The sequence below is a fragment of the Gymnodraco acuticeps genome, unplaced genomic scaffold, assembly GCF_902827175.1.
Source record: "Gymnodraco acuticeps unplaced genomic scaffold, fGymAcu1.1, whole genome shotgun sequence".
Taxonomy (NCBI): domain Eukaryota; kingdom Metazoa; phylum Chordata; class Actinopteri; order Perciformes; family Bathydraconidae; genus Gymnodraco; species Gymnodraco acuticeps.
This window is the reverse complement of record NW_022991926.1, coordinates 13,087-27,995: the sequence shown is the minus strand read 5'-3', so window position 1 is coordinate 27,995 and position 14,909 is coordinate 13,087. Positions and strand designations below refer to the sequence as shown.

Here is a 14,909-nt window from a genome sequence, read left to right as displayed (position 1 = left end):
AGAAAATAAATTGTGTTTAGAAAATATAAACTTATAAACCACAAAGTAACTGATTTAACAGAAACAAAAAAATTAATGATATTATTCCCATAATCTTTTTGTTGATCTTGTTAACAGAGAAATACTTTGACATCAAGAAAGTCCAGTGCAAAGAAGCACTTGACATCTACAAAAAATTCCTCACACGAATGACTAGAATCTCAGAGTTCCTTAAAGTAGCAGAGGTAAGTCAGGACTGCAGACCAGCCAATCAGGGAGCGTGCCACGCATCAGATTTTCCATCAAAGTCTGATGATCTTTTCTCTTCCTGCAGCAAGTCGGGATTGATCGAGGGGACATACCAGATCTGTCTCAGGTAAGCCTACATGCAAAACCTTTTTTTGGCATCTGTGCTGTTACTTAAAGTAATTTGCTTTAATTGAAAACGCTTCCTTTTTACTGGATTTTCTGAGCTAAAAAGTGGAGAATTGCCAGATTATGGAATGATTTTATAATACATTTAGGCTGTGTATATATAATCTGACATGCCTGTATTTGCCTTGAAACTGCATACATTGGGTTTTTCAGTGGGAAATCATTATTGACTGACTTAAAGATAGCTTCCTGTGTGCAGTAAAGACACTAAAGTCAAATATGTTAAACCTTCGGTCTACCAAATCACAAATAAACCTAACTGACATAAAACCCAAACTCTGTATGCAAGTCTCAGATTTGGAAAGGTAGAGAGCTTACATAATTATTGTCCAATCTAATAGTAGCTTATTAAGATGTAAACTGCTGTACTTTGTGAGTGTTATATTGAGACGGCATAAATAATGTTTTGGGCTTAAATGTGTGCTTTAGTGACCTCCATAATATGAACGCAGGAGATGTGGCTATGATTGTCCCCCCCTCCCCCCTGGCCTGACATGTTTTAACACCAGGAGCTGTGCATGCTAGGCAGTCCATGCATGTTCTCCTTATTGCACTGACAAACAGCTTCCAACTCTCACCGTCTCCTGACCTTGCCAGGCACCTGCTGATCTGTTCTGTTCGTTATGTATTCGGTAGAACTGTGTAACTTAGGCAGAAAAGCCACAATTGGAGAGCTTTCTTCCAAACATTTTCTTAATAATTTCTTGACTGTTGCCACCTTTTATTTTCTGTATTTTCCCTTCCTTCCTCTCTCCATTTTCAGTTTACAGTTGTTGTAAGTATACAAACCTTTTCTCTGTTTTTGGGAGTATCTGTTTTTGTGGACCCGTGGCAATAACTTGGCATGCTTTAGTGTTTTCTTTTTTAAAGGACATCTTTTATTAGGTTTTCCTTAGTTTTTGAAACCTAATGTGTTTGAATCACATTCACACTAGGCCCCCAGCAGCCTGCTTGATGCTCTGGAGCAGCACTTGGCCTCTCTAGAGGGAAAGAAAGTGAAGGACTCGACAGCAGCCAGCAGGTAGGTGTGCATCACTGGGTCACTGCTTTCTTCAGCAGCTTGATAGATGTTGACTTTGGATTGATATGAAGAAAAGGTAAGATTTTAACAATGCATGTGTGCAAGTCTCACATGTATTAAGGCTATGATATACTGGAGTTCTGTGACTTTTTTCTGTGTGTGTCCTTTGATTCAGGGCTAGCACACTCTCCAATGCCGTCTCCTCCCTGGCCAACACCGGCATATCTTTCACCAGAGCGGACGAGAGGGAGAAGCAGGCCGCCCTGGACCAAGAGCAGAGTCGCCTTCAAGCACTCAAAGTAAACTCTCCTCACTCTGCTCTTCTTTCAGATCAGTGCTCACAAGGCCTGCAGGCATTTGCTATACCTTGAAGTTGAAGCAGTTGTGCCATTCATGTCTTTAGGACTCTCTTCTCGTAATTATATCAAATGCAAAGCTATAACGTATCTAATATATTTGGAACAGTGGGGCGACCCTGTTGTTAAGTGACTGTGATTGTATATTAACCCCTTTGCTCTCTGGGATCTCTGTTGATCTGCTTTACAACTATAATCTGTCTAACCAGATAATAGTCCAAAGCAAAATGCTGAAAAATATTTTGAAAGGTTTGGACTGTGTAGTTACATTACATTGCATTTAGCTGACGCTTTTATCCAAAGCGACTTACAATAAGTGCATTCGACCAACAAAATACAAACTTGAAGAAAACAGAATCATATAAGTACATCAGGTTTCATAGAGAAAAAACATTTCAAGTGCTACTCAACTGGCTATAGATAAGCCAGCCCTTTATTAGTATATAAGTGCTTTGTTAATAGTTCTATTGCTCGAAGTGGAGTCGAAAGAGATGAGTTTTCAGTCTGGAAGGTGTGTAAGCTATCTGCTGTCCTGATATCAATGGTTTGATTTGATTTGATATACTTTATTAATCCCCGTGGGGAAATTGTTTCTCTGCATTTGACCCATCCTAGTGTTAGGACCAGTGGGCTGCCATTTTGAACAGCGCCCGGGGACCAGTGTAGGGAACGGTGCCTTGCTCAGGGACACCTCGTTAGCACTTGGTCTTCAATCAATCAATAGGATACGTCTGTAATAGGCCTAAGGCCTTTTAGTCGCTCATAAATAAATGAGTAGATCACTGATTCTTTTTTTACTATGGATGCTGGCAACAGTCACATAGTCCAAAGTGAAGGTGATGTTTGACCATTAGTGGTCGAGGCGGGATTTGAGACAGTTAACCGTCTTGGATGTGACAACGCTTTCTGGCAGATCATTCCACAAGTCAACCACACGCAGGCTGAAAAAGTTGCAGCGGATAGCCAGTCTTGAGTACTGTTTCTTCAACTTGAGGCAGTGTCCACGAATCCTGGTGTTATAATCCCGTTGTAGTGGGCATGATGTTTTGTAGATGTTGTGGAGATATTTGAAAACTTCGATCATATCTCCCCTCGCCCTTCTATAATACATACTCGGGATTTTAAGACGTTGCAGTCGTTCTTGATATGGTAGGTCCTTTAGTTCTGGAACCAGCTTCGTTGCCCTTCTCTGTATTTTCTCGATGAGCTCAGCATCCTTTTTGTACATGGGGGACCAAGCGACATTCCCATACTCGAGGAGTGGCCGTACAAGAGAGATGTATAAACTACGTACTACGTCAGAGTCCAAATAAGTGTATGATCTGCGAATCATTGCTAGGATACCATTGGCTTTGTTACTTGCCCGACGGATATGGTCACTAAATGTCAGGGTATTATCAACATTCACACCAAGGTCCTTTTCATTCTGAGTCTCGGATAGGTTTATAGTGTTTGAATTATCACCCATATTATACTCGTATTTTTTATTCAGAAAACCTAAGTGCATTACTTTGCACTTTGCTGCATTGAATTTGAGCTGCCAACACTCGGACCATCTTTGTATTTCTCTGAGATCTGACTGGAGTTTTTCTGCATCCTCTTTACACTTAATTTCCTTGAAGACTTTAGTATCATCTGCAAACATCTGGACCCTGGAGCTCACATTATCCGGTAGGTCGTTGATATAGAGGACAAACAGTGCAGGACCCAGGACACTACCTTGTGGAATTCCACTGAGAACTGGGCACCATCCAGATGGTTTCCCGTTAACAAAGACTCTCTGTCGCCTGTTTTTGAGAAAGTCTGAGATCCAGGTGAGTATGTCTCCACGGATACCATAACCATAGAGCTTATTCAGTAATCTTTTGTGAGGTACAGTATCAAATGCTTTCTGGAAATCCAAATAAATGGCATCGAGACTTCCTCTTTCGTCAAGGGTACGAGACCATATGTCAAGGCAGGCCAGGAGTTGGGTTGAACAGGATCTGCCCTGGACGAAGCCGTGTTGGCGGTCTGATAATAGGTTGTTTGAGTCAAGATGTTCTATGACGGCATCACGCACCAAGGATTCAAGGAGTTTGCATACTACTGCTGTAAGGCTGACAGGCCTATAGTTTCCAGGATTGCTTCGGTCACCTTTTTTGAATATAGGAGTTACATGACCATCCTTCCAAGGCTGTGGTACCACACCTTCATCAAGCGATTTTTTAAATATGGTAAGTAAGGGTTCATCTAGTTCGTCACACAGTTCTTTGAGAATCCTGGGATAGATGCCATCCGGTCCTGATGCTTTTGAGGCATCTAAGTTCGATAGTTTTTTATGGATGTCCTTAGATGTGAAGTCCAATTTATTTAGTGTAGTATTAAATGGTCTGTCCTGGAAGTCTGGTATTGATGAGGTATCCTCCTTTGTGAACACACTAGCAAAGAAGGAATTTAGTGTATTGGCTTTGTCCTTGTCATTTTGAGCCAGGCTGCCATTAGCCTTTTTCAGATCTCCGACTGTGGCATTGACTTTTAGCTTGCTTCTGGCATATTTATAAAAAGCTTTCGGATTCTCTTTGGCTTCCTTTGCAATTTTTCTTTCATGCTCTCTTTTAGCTTTCCGACACTCCCATTTAACTTGATTGCACAATTTTGCATAGGAACAACGGTCACTCTCTGTACCAGATAACCTTTGTAAGGTGTAAGCTGCACTTTTTGATTTGATTTGATGTTTGATTCTATCATTTATCCATTCCGGAGTAGAGCGATTTTTCTTACTTTTTCCCGACGACATAGGGATGTGCCTCTTGCAACTTGTTAGGATTTTTTCTTCCATGGCCTCCCACTGTGCTGAAGCTGACTTGTTTTCAAAGGTCTGTGCCCAGTCTGTCCCAATCATTTCCTGTTTCAGGCCTTCATAATTTCCTTTATCAAGGATGAACTTGCGGTTTGGATTGTCGCATATCTCATGGTAGCATAGAAATTTGAAAGACAGGCAGTCATGGTGACTTTTTCCTAGTGGTGCTTCATGGCATAGATCCTCAACCATTCCCTCCTCATTTGTGATAATTAGGTCAAGCACGTGTGGGGTTTGGTTTCCTCTTGCATGAGTTGGTTTTGTTACATGTTGAAATACGTAGCAGTCTCTCAAGCATTCAAGGAACATGGATGCAGGGTGGTTTTCACTCTCTGGTGCCCGTATGGGTTGCCAACCAATTTCAGGATAGTTAAAGTCTCCCATAATTAAAACGTGGCTGCGGTTTAGTGAGGAAGCTTCGTCAACTAAACTTCTAGTTTCAGAGTTGCCAATATCTTGACAGTTTGGTGACCGGTAGGCACATCCAACCAGAAGACGGTCCGTATTGCGGAGTTGTATTTCACACCACACAGATTCTGTAGATGTACAGCCCTTCAAGTTCTTAGGTACTGCTCTGAGGTAGGATTTCGTGTAGATACAGACACCTCTTCTACCCTCATCTAGATTGCTGAAAATGTCATATCCACTGATGTTCAATTCACATAACTGGATTGGTACTTGTGGGTTTTTTGGAAGTGCTTCACTAATAGCTATAATATCTGGGTCATATTTATCAATGTTTGCTACCAGTTAATTTCTCTTATTCATAACAGAATCTGCATTAGTGTAAAGACATTGAAGGCCCTTAGAAAGTCCTCTACTACTCTCTGAGTTGTTATTATTTATGTATTTGTGGGTTCTGTCATGTTTTAATTTGGTTTGATTTTTTGCCAAACAACTTTCATGTCCCACACTGGTCCTTGTATTTTGAACCGCCACATGTTCGTTCCGTCCTCTTCCATTTTGATTTTTGCTTTCTTGACAAGGTCGTTCCTCTGTTCCCGTTCTTCTTTGGAGAGGTCGTTTGCCACACTTATTAACTTGAACTTTGCTGATGCGTTCTTCAATTTGTGGAGACTTGACATTATTTTTCGTTTCTCGAAAGTGGAATTTGTGGTAATCAGCATTGGTCTGTTTTTTTCCGGTTCTCGAGTCCCGAGGCGTATCACCTTTGATGCCAAAACCCCTTCGATTCCCAACTCGTTTTTTATCAGATCGTTTATCGTATCTTCATCATGCCGTTTCCTGGCATCTATATTTTCGTCCTCACTTTCTTGTAATCTGTGTATAACAATGTTTTTCTCTCTGCTCTCTTCTGACTGTTGTTCTCTCGTAAACTCCCTGATTGCCGATTTGACTAGTACCTTATCGTGTATTGTTTTCTTCCTGACAACATCTGACCACGTAGGTGAAGTATCATCCTCAGTTACAGAGTCACTGTCTCCCTCCTTAGGTGGGCTCACCTGTATGTCTTGGGAGATGAGCTGTGTGATAAGCTCTCTGGTGTAGTTTTGTTGTTTCTCTGCTTGCTTAATTATCATCTCCTCTAGTGCGTCCAATCTTTTTACTAATTCAGGTGAAGAAATTGTTTCTTGTTGTTTATTGTTTTCCAACAGTTCCTCTGATTTTGAATCCTTCAGTGCCTTGCGGGTTTTATCCTGGCATTGCTTACTACACAGCCACATCAAGTCATCACGCCGTGTGACTGCATACTGTGCATTTGTTGGTTTCAGACATTTTGCACATGTGTGTTTATTGCAATTTTCACATTCTAGTATCTTTGTGCTGACCTCACTGAATATGACTTGGCAGATATTACATACCCAGGAGTCTTCATCTGCTGTTTTATTGACATTTGTTACATCGTTACCTCCCTCTTTTTTATTGTCAGGTGGCTCATTTCCGGCAAACTGTATAGCTGTTTGACTTACGAGCCTCATCTTCCCTTTATCTTCTTCATTCTCTTGCTCGTCTTTCTTCTGTTTTGGATTATTTCCCGGCATGTCTTGTTGTTGTTGTCGCTAGAGATTTGTCTGATTGTCAGCTCTTCCTGGAGCTGACAATCGGACAGCTGTTAGCTCCGTTAGCAGCTAGCTCTCCTCAACCCACTCACGTAATGCCTGTCTCTTTCTCCGGTAAACTCTGGGTCTTTTCTCCGGTAAACTCTGTGTGTTTACTCCGGTAAACTCCATGTGTTTTCTCCGGTAAACTGCGTGTGTTTTCACCCTCAAAATGCACCGATAACTGTGAGTGCAGAGCTGCGTATTGACCAACAAAGCAATGCTGCAGCGATGGTCTTGCCGGGACTTGAACTGGTGACCTTCCAGTTGCCAAGCCAAGTCCCTATCGACTTCGCCACCACCACCCTAGGGGAGCTCATTCCACCATTTTGGAGCCACGATAGCAAACCCACGTGTTTTTGCTGATGGGAACTTGGGTCCCCTTCGCAGCGAGCTGTTTGGTTGATGCAGAGCGGAGCGCACGTGCTGGGGTGTACGGTTTAACCATGTCCTGGATGTAGGAAGGGCCAGATCCATTCGCATCATGGTACGCAAGTACCATTGTCTTGAAGTGGATTCTAGCAGTTACCGGAAGCCAGTGAAGGGAGCGGAGGAGCGGCGTGGTGTGGGAGAATTTAGGAAGGTTGAAGACCAGACGAGCCTCTGCATTCTGGATGAGCTGCAGAGGTCGGATGGCACATGCAGGTAGACCAGCCAGGAGGGAGTTGCAGTAGTCTAGGCGTGAGATGACGAGAGCCTGGACCAGAACCTGCGTGGCTTTCTGGGTCAGCTGGGGGCGTATCCTCCTGATGTTGTAAACAGGGTTCGTACGGGTGCTTGAAATCCTTGAAAATGCTTGAAATTTGACGTGGTGTTTTCAAGGTTGGGAAGTGCTTGCATTTTGGGAATGGTGCTTGAAATTGAGATAAAGTGCTTGAAAATGTAAATGCTTTACTTTTACAATAAATTGCTGTCTGACTGAATAGTTCGCTTTTTAGATTAAAAGAAAATAATCCGCTGCGGCCTTCCCGCGCTATGCGCGCGACCTGCAAGTGTTTGTGTTGCGTGTGACCTGGGCATTCTGATGAGTGATAGATGTGTGCCAGGAGGTTGCAGTTTCAACGAGCGTTGGCTAGCAGAAGACAAATACAAGCCATGGCTAAGACGAGGGTCAAGCCCACGAGTAGCCTCCTGCAAAGTTTGCAAAAATAACGATGCGAGAGTCTGCGCTGACGAGCCACATGAAAGGTACGCCGTAGTAGAGCATTTTAGATTAGGCTAACGTTGCATGTTACGTTTGTTGAAACTAACGTTAGCAAGCTGAATAGCGAACTCGATTGAGGGATAATAATAATTGCAGTGGACAATCATTTCAGAGGAGCGTACCTATGTTAATATGTGCGTTACAGTCGCCATCCTGTGGTGTTCAGAGGATGAAGCACTCACGGCATTTCGTGTTATAGTCACAAAATATAATCTATTGATTCGACACAGAGCGATTTTGAAAGCAATGTATTTCTACTGGTAGTATGTTTCGTGCCTAAACCAAATGTGACTTGCTCTATCGAAATCAGTCACATTGACCCGAAGACACATTTTCGTTTGTATTACTGGTCTGGGGGAAGCTCGCGAGTGTGTTTGTGTATTTTTGCATTTGTGTAATGGGGAAACACTTAAAGAAACACCGACTGTTGTTATGCCTGCTGTGACGTTAAGTTACTCAGTTCTCCGCTTGTAATTATGCCGAAGCTTCAAAGTTGTATTTATCATCTGAATTTGCCGAAACAAGTTTAATATTCTGAAAGCCAAGACTTTGTTTATTTGAAAACAGATGAAAACAAACTGTCTTTATATAAAATTGAAGTATTATACAAGTAAAACTACATTTTGCTTTAAGCCCATCATGTAATTGTAGAATGAACACAGTCTTCCTTTGAAGATGTATAAGTCAGGTGTCTTGAGTAGTCAAAATTACCTACAAATCATTGTACACCTTTGTAATTATTTTCCACTTGTTACCATTGTGAGTCTATTTTTATGCAGCTCTGCGTGATTTTGTGGCTACAATTCAGGCTAATACACTACCAGAGGTGGAATAAGTACTCAGATATTGTACTTGAGTAAAAGTAAAAGTACTCAGATCTTGTACTTAGTAAAAGTAGAAGTACCAGAGTGTAGGAATACTCTGTTACAGTAAAAGTCCTGCATTCAAAATGTTCCTCAAGTGAAAGTAGAAAAGTATTCTCATCAAAATATAGTTAAAGTAGCGACAGTAAAAGTAGTCGTTGTGCAGATTGGTCCCTTTCAGAATAATATATATGATATATTTTATAAAGATTGATCATTAAAGTGTTCTCAAAGCTGGTAAAGGTGCAGCTAGTTTGAATAACTTTGTATACTGCAAGGTAGCTTGTGGATTTACTCCAGGTGGAACTACAGTCTGATTTAACACTTGATTATATTTCACATCATTCATCCAGATCTGTAAAGTAACTAAAGGTATTAAATACATGTAGTTAGAGATGTCCCGATCCAATCACGTGATCGGGGATCGGAGCCGATCACGTGATTTTCAAAAGATCGGAATCGGGAGATAAAAATCGGGGATCGGGAATTTTTTTTAATTTTTTATAAAATGTTTTTTTTTTTAAATGTAATGTTACAAAACTAAAATCACCATGTTCACGTCTTAAAGTCATCCTGAGGCCTTAGTTTTGGTTTAAAATGACACAACATCATGTATGTGTTGCTTCTTTTGGGCTTGTTTTCAGACCTGGTTGCTTATTTCTCTCAAAGCTGGCAACAGAGTGGGCGCAGTGTCTAATAGTAGCAGCAAGCTAACGAGAGGCTACGTTCAGCTGGTGACTCGGGAGTCGGGACAGAGAAAATGTCAGGAGTTTGGAAGTATTATAAAATTGAAAGCGAAGGCAGTATAACAGCCAGATGCAATGTTTGCAAGGCGGAGGTTCCGCGTGGTGGAAATAACAGCTACGTTCAACACGACCAATCTAACACGCCGCCTGAGAAACAAACAACAACACGACGAGTACACAGCGGCCACTCAGGGAACGGCACTGAAACAACCGACACTTTCAGAGACTTTTAAAAGGAAAGAGAAACTGCCCCAGAACAGTGAAAAGGCCAAAAAACAACAGCCAAGATAGCTGAATTCATCGCGTTGGATGACCAGCCGTTATCTGTTACCTTTTTTTTCTCATTGCATAAAGATCGGATCGGGAAAAATCGGTATCGGCAGATTGTCAAAATCAAATGATCGGAATCGGATCGGGAGCAAAAAAAGGTGATCGGGACATCCCTACATGTAGTGGAGTAAAAGTACCTCTGACTTATGTTCACTGCCAACCTAAAAGTTCCTCAACAATAGTAATCAATAATGTATTGAACAGTTATTTGGCTGATTGTTTTATATTGGCTCAGACAGGTTACTATATGGGAGGCCTAGTCTACGTACAGATCACTAATTTTGAAATATTAAACTTAGTTTTCTTTTCTTTAATTTTTCATCCTCGTGTAGAATGCTATCACGAAACACACATTTGGTTGTTTATAGCATAAAGAACATCTGATTTAATGTGAGGTAGGGAAATAATCATTTGAGTATGTGTATATAAATATGTAATTTACAACAGCTGTAAGATGCTGGAAAATTCACCTTGAAAAGTGCTTGAATTTGACTTTGGAAAAGGTGTAAGAACCCTGTGTAAAGCGTGTATCTGCAGCAGCAGGTTGTAGCAGCTATGTTTGCAGTGAAGGACAGGTTGTTATCTAGGGTCACACCCAGATTCCTTGCAGTTTGAGTCGGGGAAACAACAGAGGTGGCGATGTTGATTGTTAGGTCAAGAGTGGGACAATCTTTTCCCGGAAGGAAAAGCAGCTCAGTCTTGTCAAGGTTGAGCTTGAGGTGGTGAGCAGACATCCACTGAGAGATGTCATCTAGACAAGCAGAGATGCGTGCGACGACCTGGGTCTCTGAGCGGGGAAAGGACAGAATTAATTGGGTGTCGTCAGCGTAGCAGTGGTATGAAAAACCATGCGGGCTAATGACTGATCCGAGCGAGTTTGTGTACAAGGAGAAGAGGAGGGGACCAAGAACAGAGCCCTGAGGGACCCCTGTAGTTAATTGACAAGGGTCGGACTCCGACCCTCTCCAAGTAACCCTGTAGGTGCGGTCTTTGAGGTATGAGGTGATGAGGGAAAATGCAGAGCCTGAAACTCCAAGTTCTTGGAGAGTGCGAAGGAGGATCTGATGATTCACCGTGTCGAATGCAGCAGACAGGTAGTTGCATACAGATCGGCCTCTGCCTCGCTCACACTGTCCTCCTGATGTTAGGAGCAGCGGCTGAAGGAGCTTAAAAAAAAACCTGCGGCAGCAACCACAGACTCCTCCCCCGTCTTTGAGGAGGGCGGGACCATCAACTCAGCCCCTACAATCGACCTCTTTACCACCCCCAGCTCCAACAACAGGTAAGGACCTATCATCTCATCTTAGACCAGACAATCTCATGCAAATGTTTCAGAACTGCAGATAAAAGCTGAAAGGAGATCGAAGAAATGTGTTTATTTAAGAGCAATAGTCAAGGTTTGGACATTTTACAAAATGTTGGTAGATTGATGTTGCTAATTGAATTTAGGATAACTTTAATTCAAGTAAATGGCTCATGTTTCAAAATGGTTTCACATGATTAGATTCAACTTTGATCACTTCATAGATATTGGGGTGGCCTAGCAGAACTACCCCTAAAGGCCCGGACACACCAAGCCGATTTCGGCCGTCGATAGATGTCGATAGATGTCTGGCTGTCGATGAGCGTCCTGTCGCCCTACTCAGATTGGTGTGTCCCGCACCGTCGTGTCTTTTCGGCGGTGCCGACACCTTCCGCCCCCGATTCAACATGTCAACATCACTCTGATTGGCTATTCAGCTGCCTGTCAGTGTTATGATGTTGTATATTAATATAATATTGGATTATAATTACTGATGCATGGAATGTGGTAGCAGCAGGTTGCCAGCCACAATGCTTAAATAGTGTCTTTCTGCTTCAGAGAGCTGAAGTTTGTATATATCACGCAGTCTGTCTTCTGGTTGCCTCTTTTGAATGACGAATACACACTACCGCCGCCTGCTGGTAAGGAGAGTTATTGCCACTCACGCATGCGCAGTTCGTACGTGCTACTTGGCCGCCGGCTGAAGTCTTTGCGGTGTGTTCCAGTGCGACTGTTGGCCAAGACGCAGGAGACGTGAGGCGACACAACAGTCGGGTCCGTCGGGACGTGTTCTTTGGTGTCAGCTTGGTGTGTCAGGGCCTTAACACTAGATGAAGCACAATAAATGAAAAGTGGAAGTGTTTATGCAAATAGTGGCAAAATAACACTAGAATAGTGCTCAGGGCAAAACATGCAGTTGTGTTCTTTTTTATAATAGCAGACTTATGTTGAACCTAATGTTTAGTCAAAAAGTGACCAGTGTAACCCCCTCCCCACTGTTCCCGTTTGTTTCTTCCAGCATCTCCAAGGCAGCTATTGAACTGCTCGACCTGCAGCCAGCGTTCCAGCCTTCACTGCCTCTCTCCACCGCCAGCTCCTGGGGAGGTGAGGCCTTCAAACACACTGCCAACACACTAGAGGTGGGGACTCGAGTCACATGACTTGACTCGAGTCGCATATTTTTTGACTTGAGACTTGCTTGACTAACATTGAAAAGGTCATGAAAGGAGCGTCCACGTCGCGGCCCTGGGAGTATTGACGAGATCGACAAGATCGACAAGATCAACTAGATCAACTAGATCGACTAGATACTGCTAATCCTATCACCACTACAAGCAACAGTTACAAGCTACAAAACAGCCACAAGCTACTTTACAAGCCACAAGCTACGCTAGCCGCAAGCTAGTCTGCACAAGCTATGCTACAAGCTACGCTGAAAGCTGTAAGTAAGCCACAGAACACCAAGATCCTGTAACTGACTGCCTTGTGGACACAATAAGAAGAAGATTGATAAAAGACTTGACTTGACTTTGACTTGGTATTCATGACTTGAGACTTGACTTAAGCTTGAGATAGATGACTTGAAAGGACTTGACTGTTTAAAATTAAATATTTGCGTTTGTTTTTGTATTGAGATATTACGTTTAGTTTTTTCGACAAAACGTGATTATAGTGACCTGGCGCCAAACCTGGCAACCCACTAGAAGGCAGAAGTCCCCAGGCTGAAGTCGAATAGTCCATTTAGCTTAGGAACCTTCCTGACCTTGTGGCTGCAAAGTATAGCGCAGCATTATGCATATGTTTATATGATGGGTCAAATTCCCATGCTCATAAAATGCTCATATAAATAAAATAAATAAATGTTTTCTCTTAATTCCCCACGCCCCAAAATAAATAAATAAATAGATATACACATTTTAGGAAAAGTAACGAAGCTTGAGCAGTGTGGGTTTTATAATTAACAGAGTTACACATATTTCAAAACACTAAGTGTAATAACTGCAGTTTGCCTCCCTGTCAGAATAACAAAGGTCCTCAGTGAAGCACAAGCCCATGTTTCTCACTACATTGTACAACTTGTTAAAAAGATCAGTTCAATGCAACTAATGTCGTCTTAGTGTTATTGCATGATGTTAAAATTGGTTTACCATGAATTTAGTGATGGATTGTAAACATTTTAAATGTAGCATTTAAGTGTTTCTCAGTTACAATGTTGTTGTTTTAATAAATCAGACACTGATGGTGCAGCACTGTAGGCTACTGTACCTCTTTATAGGCATTTTTTCCTTAACAAATTGTGTTTGCGCTGATCAGGGGGTACTTGGCTGAATTTTTTTTTCAAAGGGGGTACATTATTGAAAAAAAGTTTGAGAACCACTGCTCTAGATCAGTGCTTCTCAAAGTGTGGTCCGCGGACCACTGGTGGTCCGTGAGCGCCCCCCAGTGGTCCGTGAGTATATTGGTAAAATTTCACATTTGAAATTAATTAATTAATTAAAGTTGTTCGTACTCTCGCGGCAATATCTCCGCAATGGAGCAAGCTTAAGTTTCACTTTCGATTGCATAATATAGCCCAGATAAACACCTTCATCACACATGTTGCCACTTGTTTGTACCATTTTCAGGCAATTTGTAAAAAACGATGTGTTTTTGGACATTTGTGGAGTTAGGTGGTCCGCGAGTGTTTTTTTATTGGTTAAGTGGTCCTTGGTATGAAAAAGTTTGAGAAACACTGCTCTAGATGATAGGAAAGGAGGTTTCAAACTTCCTTTATAACCTCCTTTAGCTTAGGAACCACTGGACCTCCCTTGACGAAAGGAGAGGAGAAAATGCTGCCCCACAATGCCTTGCAGCCACAGCATTTGCCGTCACTCAACAGTCGGCCGTTCACGGAAACAAACGATTATGACCGAGAAATGATATCATGAAAGTTACGGTGCTTATTACGCATTTTTAAAAGTATGTGGTAAGTTGCCAAAGTGCTTTGTTTTGAACGTTCATCAGTATTATAATCAAAAAGAGAAATATGAACGTTAGTTTTTACTGAAATGATCAAATAAAGTCAACATTTCACAGTCTTTACTGAGCTGTGTGGGGTTTGTTCAACTTTTAAAATATGTTTGAATGGTGATAAACACAGTGATAGATGTTAAGGACTAACGTTTATAATAAATACATCTGTATTGATTTTAAGATCTTTTCATACAATAATACGTATTGGGATCATTTGTATTAATGTGGACCGGAGGGAGAGGGTGACGAGCATAAGTTTCACTTTCCTTTTTTATTTCAATTCCAACTTTGGTCATGAAGAATATGTTTCTCTGTTGTCCACGTTCATAAAGCATAAAACAACAGCATCAGAGCACGGTGCAGAGTCTCTAGATGAGTTTACAGTAGTCCCTCGTTCTTATTAAACATCCATGTTGTAGTCCGCTGTATAGAAAACTGTAGTTTCCATAGTTTCCCCACAGCAGCAGACGCACATTCATGACGTCCGCTGGCGCATCATAAACACGTCGGATAGTGAAAGTGCAGTCGATTCTCTAAAGTACCGCAGTCTCTTAATATGTGTAATGGCAAATGCCATATATGATTTTCTTACCTGGAGTTCTGCCTTTTTGAACCAATTTTTTTTCTTTTTCTTTTTTTTTTACAATTTATTTATTGCAGAAATGTATTGTACCAACCGCATTGGTATAACAAAGCAATCATATTTTCCATTTTCAGCAACAACAAAACAGCAGATTCAGAACATACTAGTACAATTA

The 14,909-nt window shown here is 41.7% G+C and overlaps 1 protein-coding gene across 1 annotated transcript in view; it reads left to right on the top strand.

Annotated features, from left to right (window-relative positions):
- The window catches only part of LOC117535705 (phosphatidylinositol-binding clathrin assembly protein-like), a gene marked incomplete at both ends in the record, with an annotated part of 46,885 nt that overhangs the window by 21,410 nt on the left and 10,566 nt on the right, over positions 1-14,909 (top strand). Inside the window, 7 exon segments of the mRNA XM_034200225.1 lie at positions 118-224; positions 314-355; positions 1,178-1,189; positions 1,350-1,435; positions 1,611-1,734; positions 10,985-11,118; positions 12,158-12,243. Of these exon segments, the coding sequence (XP_034056116.1) occupies positions 118-224; positions 314-355; positions 1,178-1,189; positions 1,350-1,435; positions 1,611-1,734; positions 10,985-11,118; positions 12,158-12,243 (591 nt within the window).